Source organism: Oncorhynchus masou, chromosome 32 (genome assembly GCF_036934945.1).
Source record: "Oncorhynchus masou masou isolate Uvic2021 chromosome 32, UVic_Omas_1.1, whole genome shotgun sequence".
NCBI classification, from domain to species: Eukaryota; Metazoa; Chordata; class Actinopteri; order Salmoniformes; family Salmonidae; genus Oncorhynchus; species Oncorhynchus masou.
In genome coordinates, this window is record NC_088243.1 from 80,136,154 (window position 1) to 80,155,095 (window position 18,942).

The 18,942-nt window shown below is 48.3% G+C and overlaps 1 protein-coding gene across 2 annotated transcripts in view; it reads right to left on the reverse strand.

The window, feature by feature from the left end:
* The window catches only part of LOC135526662 (actin filament-associated protein 1-like 1), a 52,771-nt gene extending 35,137 nt beyond the window's left edge, over window positions 1-17,634 (reverse strand). For both annotated transcript variants that reach the window (XM_064955201.1, XM_064955200.1), the window contains exons 1-5: window positions 17,506-17,634; window positions 8,220-8,345; window positions 5,754-5,837; window positions 5,492-5,586; window positions 883-1,117 (exon numbers count right to left, since the gene is read on the reverse strand). In XM_064955201.1, coding sequence (XP_064811273.1) covers window positions 883-1,117; window positions 5,492-5,586; window positions 5,754-5,837; window positions 8,220-8,345; window positions 17,506-17,536 — 571 coding nt within the window. In that variant the 5' untranslated portion in view covers window positions 17,537-17,634. The remainder of the gene's footprint in view (window positions 1-882; window positions 1,118-5,491; window positions 5,587-5,753; window positions 5,838-8,219; window positions 8,346-17,505) is intronic.
* Between the last annotated feature and the right edge of the window lie 1,308 nt (window positions 17,635-18,942).

Sequence of the window (18,942 nt, forward strand, 5' to 3'; positions counted from 1 at the left end):
GAAACTACAGCTAGACTGAGACCAATAAACTACAGCTAGACTGAGACCAATCAGAAGAAACTACAGCTAGACTGAGACCAATCAGAAGAAACTACAGCTAGACTGAGACCAATCAGAAGAAGCTACAGTTAGACTGAGACCAATCAGAAGAAACTACAGCTAGACTGAGACCAATAAACTACAGCTAGACTGAGACCAATCAGAAGAAACTACAGTTAGACTGAGACCAATCAGAAGAAGCTACAGCTAGACTGAGACCAATCAGAAGAAGCTACAGCTAGACTGAGACCAATCAGAAGAAGCTACAGTTAGACTGAGACCAATCAGAAGAAACTACAGCTAGACTGAGACCAATCAGAAGAAACTACAGTTAGACTGAGACCAATCAGAAGAAGCTACAGCTAGACTGAGACCAATCAGAAGAAGCTACAGTAAGACTGAGACCAATCAGAAGAAGCTACAGCTAGACTGTGACCAATAAACTACAGTTAGACTGAGACCAATCAGTAGAAGCTACAGTTAGACTGAGACAATCAGAAGAAGCTACAGTTAGACTGAGTTGTTGTCTGTGTTAAGGGATGAAACTTCTTCAAAATATCTTTAGGAGTGAAATGTTAACACGTTTCTCTCTTTTTTGTGTGAATGATAGCTCAGAAGTTCACTCTTGATTGTAGAAAAGATACACACACACACACACACACACACACACACACACACACACACACACACACACACACACTCTGTACGTCTGCACATGTTTCTGACGAAGAACAGAACTTCATTGTCACCCTGAAAAAGGAGTGGTAACCACACAGACCAGAAGCTATGCACCTGGTCTTGTTGTGGTCCTGTAGGATATGTTTTCTACAACGTTTGACTCACAGGAGTTTTTGCGTTGTCGTCCTTTGATGCAGGTCGAAGGAGAGTTGTTGTCTGCCTCCTCATAGTAACCATCCTCTATGGAGGTAGGGGGGCTGGAGCTCCCGCGTGTGGTGATGTACTCTGGCTGCCTCCCAGGGCTGAGAGGTACTGCCTCTTCATAGTAAGCCTCAGGAGGGGGGGTGGTGGGCAGGGGAGGAGGGGTCTCTGAGTGGGGGGGAGAGGAGTCTGGACTGCTCTATAGGATAGGTAAACACAGATACTGCACTTATATTACATATCACACACCAACATGTAACCATATATATATATATTTATATGTAGATTAATCCCTCGCACTCATGCACACACATACATACACACACCACACAAACATTGTGCAAAGCTAGGTTATTTGGTAAATGTGTAGAATGGGACTAGACAGGAGACGCTCCACAACAGCTTGACGGATGAGCTCTGAGAGCACTATGAGGGGATCATCTAACACCATGGAGGATCATCTAACACCATGAGGGGATCATCTAACACCATGGAGGATCATCTAACACTATGAGGGGATCATCTAACACCATCGAGGATCATCTAACACTATGAGGGGATCATCTAACACTATGAGGGGATCATCTAACACTATGGGGGATCATCGAACACTATGAGGGGATCATCTAACACTATGGAGGATCATCTAACACTATGGAGGATCATCTAACACTATGAGGGGATCATCTAACACTATGGAGGATCATCTAACACTATGAGGGGATCATCTAACACTATGGAGGATCATCTAACACTATGGAGGATCATCTAACACTATGGAGGATCATCTAACACTATGAGGGGATCATCTAACACTATGGAGGATCATCTAACACTATGGAGGATCATCTAACACCATGGAGGATCATCTAACACTCTGGAGGATCATCTAACACTATGGAGGATCATCTAACACTCTGGAGGATCATCTAACACTATGGAGGATCATCTAACACCATGGAGGATCATCTAACACTCTGGAGGATCATCTAACACTATGGAGGATCATCTAACACTATGGAGGATCATCTAACACTCTGGAGGATCATCTAACACTATGGAGGATCATCTAACACTCTGGAGGATCATCTAACACTATGGAGGATCATCTAACACTATGGAGGATCATCTAACACCATGGAGGATCATCTAACACTATGGGGGATCATCTAACACTCTGGAGGATCATCTAACACTATGGAGGATCATCTAACACTCTGGAGGATCATCTAACACTATGGAGGATCATCTAACACTATGGAGGATCATCTAACACTATGGAGGATCATCTAACACTCTGGAGGATCATTTAACACTATGAGGGGATCATCTAACACTATGAGGGGATCATCTAACACTATGGGGGATCATCGAACACTATGAGGGGATCATCTAACACTATGGAGGATCATCTAACACTATGGAGGATCATCTAACACTATGAGGGGATCATCTAACACTATGGAGGATCATCTAACACTATGAGGGGATCATCTAACACTATGGAGGATCATCTAACACTATGGAGGATCATCTAACACTATGGAGGATCATCTAACACTATGGAGGATCATCTAACACTATGGAGGATCATCTAACACCATGGAGGATCATCTAACACTATGGAGGATCATCTAACACTATGAGGGGATCATCTAACACTATGGAGGATCATCTAACACTATGGAGGATCATCTAACACCATGGAGGATCATCTAACACTCTGGAGGATCATCTAACACTATGGAGGATCATCTAACACTCTGGAGGATCATCTAACACTATGGAGGATCATCTAACACCATGGAGGATCATCTAACACTCTGGAGGATCATCTAACACTATGGAGGATCATCTAACACTATGGAGGATCATCTAACACTCTGGAGGATCATCTAACACTATGGAGGATCATCTAACACTCTGGAGGATCATCTAACACTATGGAGGATCATCTAACACTATGGAGGATCATCTAACACCATGGAGGATCATCTAACACTATGGGGGATCATCTAACACTCTGGAGGATCATCTAACACTCTGGAGGATCATCTAACACTATGGAGGATCATCTAACACTATGGAGGATCATCTAACACTATGGAGGATCATCTAACACTATGGAGGATCATCTAACACTATGGAGGATCATCTAACACTCTGGAGAATCATCTAACACTATGAGGGGATCATCTAACACTATGGAGGATCATCTAACACTATGGAGGATCATCTAACACTATGAGGGGATCATCTAACACTATGGGGGATCATCTAACACTATGAGGGGATCATCTAACACTATGGAGGATCATCTAACACTATGGAGGATCATCTAACACTATGAGGGGATCATCTAACACTATGGAGGATCATCTAACACTATGAGGGGATCATCTAACACTATGGAGGATCATCTAACACTATGGAGGATCATCTAACACCATGGAGGATCATCTAACACCATGGAGGATCATCTAACACTATGGAGGATCGTCTAACACTATGGAGGATCATCTAACACTATGGAGGATCATCTAACACTATGGAGGATCATCTAACACTATGGAGGATCATCTAACACTATGGGGGATCATCTAACACTATGAGGGGATCATCTAACACTATAAGGGGATCATCTAACACTATGGAGGATCATCTAACACTATGAGGGGATCATCTAACACTATGGAGGATCATCTAACACTATGGAGGATCATCTAACACTATGAGGGGATCATCTAACACTATGGAGGATCATCTAACACTATGAGGGGATCATCTAACACTATGGAGGATCATCTAACACTATGAGGGGATCATCAAACACTATGGAGGATCATCTAACACTATGAGGGGATCATCTAACACTATGGAGGATCATCTAACACCATGGAGGATCATCTAACACTCTGGAGGATCATCTAACACTCTGGAGGATCATCTAACACTATGGAGGATCATCTAACACCATGGAGGATCATCTAACACTTTGGAGGATCATCTAACACTCTGGAGAATCATCTAACACTATGGAGGATCATCTAACACTCTGGAGGATCATCTAACACTATGGAGGATCATCTAACACTATGGAGGATCATCTAACACTATGGAGGATCATCTAACACTATGAGGGGATCATCTAACACTATGGAGGATCATCTAACACTATGGAGGATCATCTAACACTATGGAGGATCATCTAACACTATGGAGGATCATCTAACACTATGGAGGATCATCTAACACTATGGAGGATCATCTAACACTATGGAGGATCATCTAACACTATGGAGGATCATCTAACACTATGGAGGATAATCTAACACTATGGGGATAATCTAACACCATGGAGGATCATCTAACAATCTAACACCATGGATGATCATCTAACACCATGAGGATCATCTAACACTATGGAGGATCATCTAACACCATGGTTGATCATCTAACACCATGGAGGATCATCTAACACCTTGGACAATCATCTAACACCATGGAGGATCATCTAACACCATGGTAGCAGGTCTTAGTGGAGACTGATGTGCTGATAGTGACTGACAGCTTGATGGACAGTCTTGTTATAACTGCCCTGCAGCGAGAGCAAGAGAGAGAGCAAGAGAGAGAGAGAGAGAGAGAGAGAGAGAGAGAGAGAGAGAGAGAGAGAGAGAGAGAGAGAGAGAGAGAGAGCAGAACCAATTCAATTCAAGGGGCTTTATTGGCATGGGAAATGTATGTTAACATTGCCAAAGCAAGTGAAGTAGATCATATACAAAAGTGAAATATACTAAAAAAATGAAAAGTAAACATTAAACTCATAGAAGTTCCACAATAATAAAGACATTACAAATGTCACATTATGTATATATACACTGTAACACTGTAACAATGTGCAAATGTTAAAGTACAACATGGAAAATAAATAAACATAAATATGGGTTGTAACCAAGTGTATTGACTGTCCTGTTGTCACATCTTTCTAACTGCCACACCTCTCTGTCATCTCCTCTTACTGCCATACCTCTCTGTCATCTCCTCTTACTGTCATACCTCTCTGTCATCTCTTCTTACTGCCATACCTCTCTGTCATCTCCTCTTACTGCCATACCTCTCTGTCATCTCCTCTTACTGTCATACCTCTCTGTCATCTCCTCTTACTGCCATACCTCTCTGTCATCTCTTCTTACTGCCACACCTCTCTGTCATCTACTCTCAATGCCACACCTCTCTGTCATCTCCTCTTACTGCCATACCTCTCTGTCATCTCCTCTTACTGCCACACCTCTCTGTCATCTCTTCTTACTGCCACACCTCTCTGTCATTTCCTCTTACTGTCATACCTCTCTGTCATCTCTTCTTACTGCCATACCTCTCTGTCATCTCCTCTTACTGCCATACCTCTGTCATCTCCTCTTACTGCCACACCTCTCTGTCATCTCCTCTTACTGCCACACTTCTCTGTCATCTCCTCTTACTTCCTCACCTCTCTGTCACCTCTCTGTTTCATAGACACACAGAAAAACATGAACACACCGGAATGGTAACATGTGTGTTGTGTGTAGCTCACCTGTTTTAAGGCTGTTGTGTCATGTCTGTGTGTGTCAGTGTGAGTGTCCTGCTTCTGGCCCTTTGTCATGTCTTTCAGCTCCCCCATGTCACAGTCTGGACAGTGAGGTAGAAGACAGTTAAGAAAGTTGGGGATTTTACAACTTGAAGTAAGGTGGCTGCTCAACCTGAAAGTAGTCTATGGGCAAGGCGAAACTGCTGGAAAATCTTTAATGCCCTGCGTGTTCAAATAAAGTTAGTATCGCTCCAAGAACCAAACTCACCAAGGGTCTCGAAGAGGGATTCCACAAAGCTGGTGCCGTGCCTGTAGATTGATTGGTTCGTATACAAGTAGTCTGGTCCTGTCGCTGGGGGAAAGGAAACTAAACAATTAAACACACTTTTATGACAAGCTCATGATGTATCTGTTGACTGTCTGTCTGTTCCTACCTGTATATACCTGTCTGTCCCAGACCTGGGTCACTTCATCTGTATCTGTCTGTTCCTACCTGTCTGTACCTGTCTGTCCAAGACCTGGGTCACTTCATCTGTATCTGTCTGTTCCTACCTGTATATAACTGTCTGTCCAAGACCTGGGTCACTTCATCTGTCTGTCTGTTCCTACCTGTCTATACCTGTCTGTCCCAGACCTGGGTCACTTCATCTGTATCTGTCTGTTCCTACCTGTATATAACTGTCTGTCCAAGACCTGGGTCACTTCATCTGTATCTGTCTGTTCCTACCTGTCTATACCTGTCTGTCCCAGACCTGGGTCACTTCATCTGTCTGTCTGTTCCTACCTGTCTATAACTGTCTGTCCCAGACCTGAGTCACTTCATCTGTATCTGTCTGTTCCTACCTGTCTGTACCTGTCTGTCCCAGACCTGAGTCACTTCATCTGTCTGTCTGTTCCTACCTGTCTGTACCTGTCTGTCCCAGACCTGAGTCACTTCATCTGTTGACTGTCTGTCTGTTCCTACCTGTCTATAACTGTCTGTCCAAGACCTGGGTCACTTCATCTGTCTGTCTGTTCCTACCTGTCTGTACCTGTCTGTCCCAGACCTGAGTCACTTCATCTGTTGACTGTCTGTCTGTTCCTACCTGTATATAACTGTCTGTCCCAGACCTGAGTCACTTCATCTGTTGACTGTCTGTCTGTTCCTACCTGTCTATAACTGTCTGTCCAAGACCTGGGTCACTTCATCTGTATCTGTCTGTTCCTACCTGTCTATAACTGTCTGTCCAAGACCTGGGTCACTTCATCTGTATCTGTCTGTTCCTACCTGTCTATAACTGTCTGTCCAAGACCTGGGTCACTTCATCTGTCTGTCTGTTCCTACCTGTATATAACTGTCTGTCCCAGACCTTGGTCACTTCATCTGTCTGTCTGTTCCTACCTGTCTGTACCTGTCTGTCCCAGACCTGAGTCACTTCATCTGTTGACTGTCTGTCTGTTCCTACCTGTCTGTACCTGTCTGTCCAAGACCTGGGTCACTTCATCTGTCTGTCTGTTCCTACCTTCCTACCTGTATATAACTGTATATAACTGTCTGTCCAAGACCTGGGTCACTTCATCTGTATCTGTTGACTGTCTGTCTGTTCCTACCCGTGTGTCTGTCTGTAGTGGGCTGTAGGCTGTAGGTGACTGTCTGTCTGTCTGTCTGTCTGTCTGTCTGTCTGTCTCTCTGTCTCTCTGTCTGTCTGTCTGTCTGTCTGTCTGTCTGTCGTTTTCTACATGTGGGGTGAAGCTGTCTGTCTGTCTGTAGTCTCTTACCTGTGGGCTGTAGGTGTCTGTCTGTCTGTAGTTTCCTATTTGTGGGGTGAAGCTGTCTGTCTGTCTGTAGTCTCTTACCTGTGGGCTGTAGGTGTCTGTCTGTCTGTCTGTAGTTTCCTATTTGTGGGCTGTAGCTGTTTGTCTGTAGTCTCCTACCTGTGGACTGTAGCTGTCTGTCTGTAGTTTCGTACCTGTGGACTGTAGCTGTCTGTCTGTCTGTAGTCTCCTATCTGTGGACTGTAGCTGTTTGTCTGTAGGCTCCCACCTGTGGAATGTAGCTGTCTGTCTGTAGCCTCCTACCTGTGGGCTGTAGGTGTCTGTATGTCTGTAGTTTCCTACCTGTGGGCTGTAGCTGTTTGTTTATTGTGTGATACCTGTGGGCTGTAGCTGTCTGTCTGTCTGTCTGTAGTCTCCTACCTGTGGGCTGTAGCTGTCTGTCTGTCTGTCGTTTCCTATCTGTGGCCTGTAGCTGTCTGTCTGTCTGTAGTCTCCTACCTGTGGGCTGTAGCTGTCTGTCTGTCTGTCGTTTCCTATCTGTGGATTGTAGCTTTTGGTCTGTTGTCTTCTACCTGTGGGTTGCAGCTGTCTGTCTGTCTGTCTGTAGTTTTCTATCTGTGGGCAGGAGCTGTTTGTCTGTAGTCTCCTACCTGTGGGCCGTAGCTGTCTGTCTGTCTGCCTGTCTGTAGTTTCCTATCTGTCGGCAGTAGCTGTCTGTCTGTAGTCTCCTACCTGTGGGCTGTAGCTGTCTGTCTGTAGTCTCTTACCTGTGGGCTGTAGCTGTCTGTCTGTAGTATCCTACCTGAGGGCAGTAGCTGTCCGTCTGCAGACTCCTACCTGTGGGCTGTATAGCTGTCTGTCTGTAGTATCCTACCTGTGGGCTGTAGCTGTCTGTCTGTAGTCTCCTACCTGTGGGCTGTAGCTGTCTGTCTGTAGTTTCCTACCTGTGGGCTGTAGCTGTCTGTCTGTAGGCTCCTACCTGTGGGCTGTAGATGTTTCAGAAGGTTCCTAACAGAGGTCTTCTTCTCCTCAGTTGGAGAGCTCAGAGTCTCGTGGTCCAGCAGCTTCAGCAGAACGTTGAGCTCCGTCACCAGGACCTCCATCGCTAAGGAAGAGGTCAGAGGTTAGAGATCAGAAGTTAAATCAGGGAGGGAGAGGACAGAAGAGGTCAATCGACCCAGCGTAAACAACCGCTGGGTGTGTGACAACTATCTCTTTGTTACTGTCAACAAACACAGGCACGCATATCCATGCCTCTGTGTCTCTCTCTGATCCATCTCTGCCCCCCTCCCTTTATGCCTCTCTGTCTCTCTCTGGTCCATCTCTGCCCCCCTCCCTTCCTGCCTCTGTGTCTCTCTCTGATCCATCTCTGCCCCCCTCCCTTTATGCCTCTCTGTCTCTCTCTGGTCCATCTCTGCCCCCTCCTTTCCTGCCTCTGTGTCTCTCTAAGGGATATGTGTCTCTCTAAGGGATATGTGTCTCTCTAAGGGATCTCTGTCTCTCTAAGGGATCTCTGTCTCTCTAAGGGATCTCTGTCTCTCTAAGGGATCTCTGTCTCTCTAAGGGATCTCTGTCTCTCTAAGGGATCTCTGTCTCTCTAAGGGATCTCTGTCTCTCTAAGGGATCTCTGTCTCTCTAAGGGATCTCTGTCTCTCTAAGGGATCTCTGTCTCTCTAAGGGATCTCTGTCTCTCTCTCTCTCTCTCTCTCTCTCGTAATCTACCTCATCTTTCTCTCTACTCTGTCTCATCTGTGTAGGGGAAACCAGATGTCCATTCAATGTCTGTGAGAAAGAGTGGTCTAGGCCAAGACATTCCACCCCCTCTCCTATGGTCTCCTCTCTCCCTCTCCTATGGTCTCCTCTCTCCCTCTCCCATGGACTCCTCTCTCTCTCTCTCCTATGGACTCCTCTCTCCCTCTCCTATGGTCTCCTCTCTCCCTCTCCCATGGACTCCTCTCTCTCTCTCTCCCATGGACTCCTCTCTCTCTCTCCTATGGTCTCCTCTCTCTCTCTCTCTCTCCTATGGTCTCCTCTCTCTCTCTCCTATGGACTCCTCTCTCTCTCTCCTATGGTCTCCTCTCTCTCTCTCTCCTATGGTCTCCTCTCTCTCTCTCCTATGGACTCCTCTCTCTCTCTCCTATGGTCTCCTCTCTCCCTCTCTCCTATGGACTCCTCTCTCTCTCTCTCCTATGGTCTCCTCTCTTCCCTCTCCTATGGTCTAATCTCTCCCCTCTCTCCCATGGTCTCCGCTCTTCCTCTCCTATGGTCTCCTCTCTCTCCCTCTCCTATGGACTCCTCTCTCCCTCTCCTATGGTCTCCTCTCTCCACTCTCCTATGGTCTCCTCTCTCCACTCTCCTATGGTCTCCTCTCTCCTATGGTCTCCTCTCTCCACTCTCCTATGGTCTCCTCTCTCCAATGGTCTCCTCTCTTCCTCTCCCATGGTCTCCTCTCTCCCCTCTCCCATGGTCTCCTCTCTCCCTCTCCTATGGTCTCCTCTCTCCACTCTCCTATGGTCTCCTCTCTCCACTCTCCTATGGTCTCCTCTCTTCCTCTCCCATGGTCTCCTCTCCCCCTCTCCTATGGTCTCCTCTCTTCCTCTCCCATGGTCTCCTCTCTCCCCTCTCCCATGGTCTCCTCTCTCCCTCTCCTATGGTCTCCTCTCTCCCTCTCCTATGGTTTCCTCTCTCCTCCTCTCCAATGGTCTACTCTCCCCCTCTCCTATGGTCTCCTCTCTTCCCTCTCCTATGGTCTAACCTCTCCCCTCTCTCCCATGGTCTCCTCTCTCCCTATCCTATGATCTCTTCTCTCCACTCTCCTATGGTCTCCTCTCTCCCTCTCCAATGGTCTCCTCTCTCCCTCTCCTATGATCTCCTCTCCCCTCTCCTATGGTCTCCTCTCTCCCTCTCCTATGGTCTCCTCTCTCCCTCTCTCCTATGGTCTCCTCTCTCCCTCTCCTATGGTCTCCTCTCTCCCTCTCCTATGGTCTCCTCTCTCCCTCTCTCCTATGGTCTCCTCTCTCCCTCTCCTATGGTCTCCTCTCTCCCTCTCCTATGGTCTCCTCTGTCCCTCTCCTATGGTCTCCTCTCTCCCTCTCCTATGGTCTCCTCTCCCCTCTCTCCTATGGTCTCCTCTCTCCCTCTCCTATGGTCTCCTCTCTCCCTCTCCTATGGTCTCCTCTCTCCCTCTCCTATGGTCTCCTCTCTCCCTCTCCTATGGTCTCCTCTCCCCTCTCTCCTATGGTCTCCTCTCTCCCTCTCCTATGGTCTAACCTCTCCCCTCTCTCCCATGGTCTCCTCTCTCCCTATCCTATGATCTCTTCTCTCCACTCTCCTATGGTCTCCTCTCTCCCTCTCCAATGGTCTCCTCTCTCCCTCTCCTATGATCTCCTCTCCCCTCTCCTATGGTCTCCTCTCTCCCTCTCCTATGGTCTCCTCTCTCCCTCTCTCCTATGGTCTCCTCTCTCCCTCTCCTATGGTCTCCTCTCTCCCTCTCCTATGGTCTCCTCTCTCCCTCTCTCCTATGGTCTCCTCTCTCCCTCTCCTATGGTCTCCTCTCTCCCTCTCCTATGGTCTCCTCTGTCCCTCTCCTATGGTCTCCTCTCTCCCTCTCCTATGGTCTCCTCTCCCCTCTCTCCTATGGTCTCCTCTCTCCCTCTCCTATGGTCTCCTCTCCCTCTCCTATGGTCTCCTCTCTCCCTCTCCTATGGTCTCCTCTCGCTCCCTCTCCTATGGTGTCCTCTCCCTCCCTCTCCTATGGTCTCCTCTCTCCCTCTCCTATGGTCTCCTCTCTCCCTCTCCTATGGTCTCCTCTCTCCCTCTCCTATGGTCTCCTCTCTCCCCCTCTCCTATGGTCTCCTCTCTCCCTCTCCCTATGGTCTCCTCTCTCCCTCTCCTATGGTCTCCTCCCTCTCCTATGGTCTCCTCTCTCCCTCTCCTATGGTCTCCTCTCCCTCTCCTATGGTCTCCTCTCTCCCTCTCCTATGGTCTCCTCTCTCCCTCTCCTATGGTCTCCTGGTCTCCCTCTCTCCCTATGGTCTCCTCTCTCCCTCTCCTATGGTCTCCTCTCTCCCTCTCTCCTATGGTCTCCTCTCTCCCTCTCCTATGATCTCCTCTCCCCTCTCTCCTATGGTCTCCTCTCTCCCTCTCCTATGGTCTCCTCTCTCCCTCTCCTATGGTCTCCTCTCTCCCTCTGGTCTCCTCTCTCCCTCTCCTATGGTCTCCTCTCTCCCTCTCCTATGGTCTCCTCTCTCCCTCTCCCTATGGTCTCCTCTCTCCCTCTCCCTATGGTCTCCTCTCTCCCTCTCCTATGGTCTCCTCTCTCCCTCTCCTATGGTCTCCTCTCTCCCTCTCCTATGGTCTCCTCTCTCCCTCTCCTATGGTCTCCTCTCTCCCTCTCCTATGGTCTCCTCTCTCCCTCTCCTATGGTCTCCTCTCTCCCTCTCCTATGGTCTCCTCTCTCCCTCTCCTATGGTCTCCTCTCTCCCTCTCTCCTCCCTCTGGTCTCCTCTCCCCTCTCCTATGGTCTCCTCTCTCCCTCTCCTATGGTCTCCTCTCTCCCTCTCCTATGATCTCCTCTCCCCTCTCTCCTATGATCTCCTCTCCCCTCTCTCCTATGGTCTCCTCTCTCCCTCTCCTATGGTCTCCTCTCTCCCTCTCTCCTATGGTCTCCTCTCTCCCTCTCCTATGGTCTCCTCTCTCCCTCTCCTATGGTCTCCTCTCTCCCTCTCCTATGGTCTCCTCTCTCCCTCTCCTATGGTCTCCTCTCCCCTCTCTCCTATGGTCTCCTCTCTCCCTCTCCTATGGTCTCCTCTCTCCTCTCCTATGGTCTCCTCCTCTCCCTCTCCTGGTGTCCTCTCTCCCCTCTCCTATGGTCTCCTCTCTCCCCTCTCCTATGGTCTCCTCTCTCCCTCTCCTATGGTCTCCTCTCTCCCTCTCCTATGGTCTCCTCTCTCCCCCTCTCCTATGGTCTCCTCTCTCCCTCTCCTATGGTCTCCTCTCTCCCTCTCCTATGGTCTCCTCTCTCCCTCTCCTATGGTCTCCTCTCCCTCTCTCCTATGGTCTCCTCTCTCCCTCTCCTATGGTCTCCTCTCTCCCTCTCTCCTATGGTCTCCTCTCTCTCCCTCTCCTATGGTCTCCTCTCTCTCCCTCTCCTATGGTCTCCTCTCTCCCTCTCCTATGGTCTCCTCTCTCCCTCTCCTATGGTCTCCTCTCTCCCCCTCTTCCAGTGGGAGGCTGTATGTTCCAGTGGGAGGCTGTATGTTCTAGTGGGAGGCTGTATGTTCTAGTGGGAGGCTGTATGTTCCAGTGGGAGGCTGTATGTTCTAGTGGGAGCCTGTATGTTCCAGTGGAAGGCTGTATGTTCTAGTGGGAGGCTGTATGTTCCAGTGGGAGGCTGTATGTTCCAGTGGGAGGCTGTATGTTCCAGTGGGAGGCTGTATGTTCCAGTGGGAGGCTGTATGTTCTAGTGGGAGCCTGTATGTTCCAGTGGAAGGCTGTATGTTCCAGTGGGAGGCTGTATGTTCCAGTGGGAGGCTGTATGTTCTAGTGGGAGGCTGTATGTTCCAGTGGGAGGCTGTATGTTCCAGTGGGAGGCTGTATGTTCCAGTGATGAAAGTTGATTATGTTGATAAGGTCAGTTGAACTCAAAAGGAAACTGGGTAGACCCAAACAATTTTTTTGGCCCGAGGAGTAGGGTTTAGCTCAATGTCCAAACGCTCGGACTGTGTCCCAAATGGCCCCGGTCAAAAGTAGTGCCCTGCGTAGGGAATAGGGTGCTGTTTAGGAAACAGACAAAGTCAGACGAGCCAGGTTCGAACCCACTGGGTCAAACATGTGAAACACATTGAGTTCCTGAACCAGGGGACTCAGCAGTGAAACACATTGAGTTCCTGAACCAGGGGACTCAGCAGTGAAACACATTGAGTTCCTGAACCAGGGGGACTCAGCAGTGAAACACATTGAGTTCCTGAACCAGGGGACTCAGCAGTGAAACACATTGAGTTCCTGAACCAGGGGGACTCAGCAGTGAAACACATTGAGTTCCTGAACCAGGGGACTCAGCAGTGAAACACATTGAGTTCCTGAACCAGGGACTCAGCAGTGAAACACATTGAGTTCCTGAACCAGGGACTCAGCAGTGAAACACATTGAGTTCCTGAACCAGGGGGACTCAGCAGTGAAACACATTGAGTTCCTGAACCAGGGGACTCAGCAGTGAAACACATTGAGTTCCTGAACCAGGGGACTCAGCAGTGAAACACATTGAGTTCCTGAACCAGGGGACTCAGCAGTGAAACACATTGAGTTCCTGAACCAGGGGACTCAGCAGTGAAACACATTGAGTTCCTGAACCAGGGGGACTCAGCAGTGAAATACAGACACGTTTTGTTATTGATACACCTACTAGATACACACATTCCTCACAGCTACAGGGCACTCCCACCATCGTGTGTGTGTGTGTGTGTGTGTGTGTGTGTGTGTGTGTGTGTGTGTGTGTGTGTTTAGTAACTGAAACAGGAATTGTTGACATGCTGTCTTCCACCAAGCAAAGAGATTCGTTTTCCAGTCCATGGCCTACAGCTGGCCCTGGCAGGAAACATGGACCAACAGGGAGGTAATGTGGTCTAATGGCCTAACTGTGAAAGAGAGGGGGGAAGGGAGAGAGATTGAGAAAGAGAGAGATAGCACAGATGGAGAGAGGGAGGGAATAAAGAGAGAGAGAGAACGAGAGAGATAGCATAGATGGGGAGAGGGAGGGAATAAAGAGAGAGAGAATGTGAGAGAGATAGCATAGATGGATAGTTTTCAAGAAGCAGAAGCAGGTACAGGAGATGAGAAGCAGGTACAGGAGATGAGAAGCAGGTACGAGATGAGATATTATATACTTGCTTTGGCAATGTTAACATATGTTTCCCATGCCAATAAAGCATACATAAAGGAGAGGGAGAGAAGGAGAGGGGGAGGAAGAGAGAGAGAGAGAGAGAGAGAGAGAGAGAGAGAGAGAGAGAGAGAGGGAGGGAGAGGGAGAAAGGGAGAGAGAGAGAGAGAGAGAGAGAGAGAGAGAGAGAGAGAGAGAGAGAGAGAGAGAGAGAGAGAGAGAGAGAGAGAGAGAGGGAGGGAGGGAGAGAGAGAGAGAAAGAGAGAGAGAGAGAGAGAGAGAGGGAGAAAGGGGGAGAGAGAGAGGGAGGGAGGGAGAGGGAGAAAGGGGGAGAGAGAGAGAGAGAGAGAGAGAGAGAGAGAGAGAGAGAGAGAGAGAGAGAGAGACAGACAGAGACAGACAGACAGAGAGAGAGAGTGAGTGGGATAGGGTAGCAGCATGGTGAATGCTTTAGCCATGGGTTGCTGGACAATACTTCCCAAATACTTTCTTGTCAATCTTGCCAAATAACAACAGTGTTTGGTAGTATGAAGTAGACCAGTATAGGGAACACCCTAACGGTGTTAGCCTGCATGCATGCATGCCTGCCTGCCTGCCTGCCTGCCTGCCTGCCTGCCTGCATGTATGTATGTGTGTGTGTGTATGCATGTATGTATGCATGTATGTACATGTATGTATGTATGTATGTCTCCATGCCAAGACAAACAGGGAGGGGAGAGAGAGGTGTCCATGCTATCCTCCCCAGGGGAACACACACACACACACACACACACACACACACACACACACACACACACACACACACACACACACACACACACACACACACACACACACACACACACACAGCTAATAATGCCACAACAAAACAGGGTGGGTAAAAACTTAGGCTTTAGAGTTGAGTTCAAAACCAGCTGCATGAACAAGATGCCACTCATAACAAAGTCTGGTCAGCTGTAGAGTTGTAGTAGATTTGTAGTTCTATTTTATGAGTTGTGTACTTCTGCATAATATCCGGAACACAGTCATAAAGAGAAAGAGCATCAGCATTTCAAAGCAGAGACAGAGGCTCGGAGACAGAGGCTCAGAGAGAGAGGCTCAGAGAGAGAGGCTCGGAGAGAGAGGCTCAGAGAGAGAGGCTCAGAGAGAGAGGCTCAGAGAGAGAGGCTCAGAGAGAGAGGCTCGGAGAGAGAGGCTCGGAGAGAGAGGCTCAGAGAGAGAGGCTCAGAGAGAGAGGCTCAGAGAGAGAGGCTCAGAGAGAGAGGCTCGGAGAGAGAGGCTCAGAGACAGAGGCTCAGAGACAGAGGCTCAGAGAGAGAGGCTCAGAGAGAGAGGCTCAGAGACAGAGGCTCGGAGAGAGAGGCTCAGAGACAGAGGCTCAGAGACAGAGGCTCAGAGAGAGAGGCTCAGAGAGAGAGGCTCAGAGAGAGAGGCTCACAGACGAGAGGCTCACAGACGAGAAGCTCAGAGAGAGAGGCTCAGAGAGAGAGGCTCACAGACGAGAGGCTCACAGACGAGAGGCTCACAGACGAGAGGCTCAGAGACGAGATGCTCAGAGAGAAAGCTCAGAGACAGAGGCTCAGAGACAGAGGCTCAGAGAGAGAGGCTCAGAGAGAGAGGCTCAGAGAGAGAGGCTCACAGACGAGAGGCTCAGAGACGAGAGGCTCACAGACGAGAGGCTCAGAGAGAGAGGCTCAGAGACAGAGGCTCAGAGACAGAGGCTCAGAGACAGAGGCTCAGAGGAGAGAGAGGCTCAGAGACAGAGGCTCAGAGAGAGAGGCTCAGAGACAGAGGCTCAGAGGAGAGAGAGGCTCAGAGAGAGGCTCAGAGACAGATATTCCCTATATACTGCACAACACTACCTTTGACCTGGTGTAAAGTAGTGCACTAGATAAGGAATAGGGTGCCATCTGAGATGTGACTAGTGGGAGGAATGTGTGTCTGAGTTAGCTGACCTAGACCACATAAAACATCTTCACAATCACACTGCCTTGACAAACACAGTTTACCCCAGAAGATACATTCCACACCTTGCTAGAAGTGCAATGCAGGGCAGTGTGTGTGTGTGTGTGTGTGTGTGTGTGTGTGTGTGTGTGTGTGTGTGTGTGTGTGTGTGTGTGTGTGTGTGTGTGTGCGCCAGAGAGCGAGAGAGAACGTTCCACTGATGAGTGGACTAGCAGATTATAGTTTGTTTAACAGCGAGTCCCCCTGGTCTTTAAAACAAGCGTAAGCAGAGCAGACCACCAGCTCAGTGAGAACGGTGTTACAGTGAGGAACTGAGAGGGTGTGAAGCCAGCCAACTCAGCACCTGCACTAACAAACTACTCTGTATGACACACACTATGACAATGTACCAAAGGACACCCTATTAAGTTCATAGTGCACTACTGTAGATAAGGGCCCACAGGGTAGTAGTGCACTATATAGGGAACAGGATGCCATTTGGGATACACACATGATGTTACCTGGATTCTAATTCCCCTGAGGCACTCTGTCTTCACACTGCTTTATTAGAAATAAAAACACGCTTTTCAAGCAATACAAATCATAATTGTGTGTTACTGTATCAAATCTCTGACAAAGTTTCCATTTCAGCAGGAAGGAATATAGAGAGGATTTGTATTTGATTTGTTCCACACTGAACACAGAAGAAGAAGTACAGACATCTACAGACAAATCACAGTATGACACTACTACAATTTACTAGTCTGATCACTATATGACACTACTACAGTTTACTAGTCTGATCACAATATGACACTACTACAGTTTACTAGTCTGATCACTATATGACACTACTACAGTTTACTAGTCTGATCACTATATGACACTACTACAGTTTACTAGTCTTATCACTATATGACATTACTACAGTTTACTAGTCTGATCACTATATGACACTACTACAGTTTACTAGTCTGATCACAATATGACACTACTACAGTTTACTAGTCTGATCACTATATGACACTGCTAAATTTTACTAGTCTTATCACTATATGACACTACTACAGTTTACTAGTCTGATCACTATATGACACTACTACAGTTTACTAGTCTGATCACAATATGACACTACTACAGTTTACTAGTCTGATCACAATGTGACATTACTACAGTTTACTAGGCTGAATGTCTGGTTTGTCTCTGCTACTTTGCCACTTTGCGAGTAAAGACTAAAAACACACACAGGCTAACATGCTAACACACTAGCAGGCTAACATGCTAGCAGGCTAACAGGCTAACACACTAGCAGGCTAACATGCTAGCACAATAAGGAAAGCAAACAAACACAAATGTAACATCACACAAAGAACCAAGTGGATCATACATAACTGGAAGAAAAATAAACACATATTTTTTCTAAAGAGTGTACTTCGGCACCTACCATTAGAAGTTGAGAAAGAGAGGCCCACCATATTCCAATGTTAGGACAAATACATTCATATTTTTCATTAATCTGACTAAAAGGTGGAAAAAGTGGTGAGGTGTGAACCCCAAGGGATATAGAATTGGGAATTCCAATCCAACACCCCTCCCTCCCTCCCCTGTGTGTTATCTCTCCTAGCTCTCTCTTTCTCTGAGGGGAGGGATGATGATGGTTGTGTGTGTATGTTTTGTGTGTGTGTGTGTTTACACAGCGAGCCTTTCCCAGGTGCTACATGATCCCTGGGATTACAGCACACACACACACACACACACACACACACACACACACACACACACACACACACACACACACACACACACACACACACACACGAGTGAGTCTGTTTCACTGCTGCCTCATAGGTAAAGCATTCAGATAAGCTGTCCATATCAGCTCGCCCCATCGTCTCTCCGAAGAGAAAGAGACAATATTCTCTTTGTCTGTCTTTCGATCCCACTGCTCTCTCAGCCCACTGCTCTCTCAGCCCACTGCTCTCTCAGCCCACTGCTCTCTGTCTCCGAGCCCACTGCTCTCTCAGCCCACTGCTCTCTCAGCCCACTGCTCTCTCAGTCTCCAAGCACACTGCTCTCTCAGCCCACTGATCTCTCAGTCTCCAAGCCCTCTGCTCTCTCAGCCCACTGCTCTCTCAGTCTCTCAGCCCACTGCTCTCTCAGCCCACTGCTCTCTCAGTCTCCGAGCCCACTGCTCTCTCAGCCCACTGCTCTCTCAGCCCACTGCTCTCTCAGCCCACTGCTCTCTCAGTCTCCGAGCCCACTGCTCTCTCAGCCCACTGCTCTCTCAGTCTCCAAGCACACTGCTCTCTCAGCCCACTGCTCTCTCAGTCTCCAAGCCCTCTGCTCTCTCAGCCCACTGCTCTCTCAGCCCACTGCTCTCTCAGTCTCTCAGCCCACTGCTCTCTCAGCCCACTGCTCTCTCAGCCCACTGCTCTCAGTCTCCGAGCCCACTACTCTCTCAGCCCACTGCTCTCTCAGCCCACTGCTCTCTCAGCCCACTGCTCTCTCAGTCTCTCAGCCCACTGCTCTCTCAGTCTCTCAGCCCACTGCTCTCTCAGTCTCTCAGCCCACTGCTCTCTCAGTCTCTCAGCCCACTGCTCTCTCAGTCTCTCAGCCCACTGCTCTCTCAGTCTCTCAGCCCACTGCTCTCTAAGGGATGGTTCCTATCTAGCCTGTTCCAGACTCTTCCATGTACTATCAGGTGGAATGGACATGCCCATCCACACTTAATACATCCTCAGACAATAAGAAGGTAACAACCCAATGTGTTCATCAGAAACTGGACTGCTCTGGAGAGACAGATGTTATGGGTGGGTGGTTTGCTCTTTGGTCAGACAATAAGAAGGTAACAACCCAGTGTGTTCATCAGAAACTGGACTGC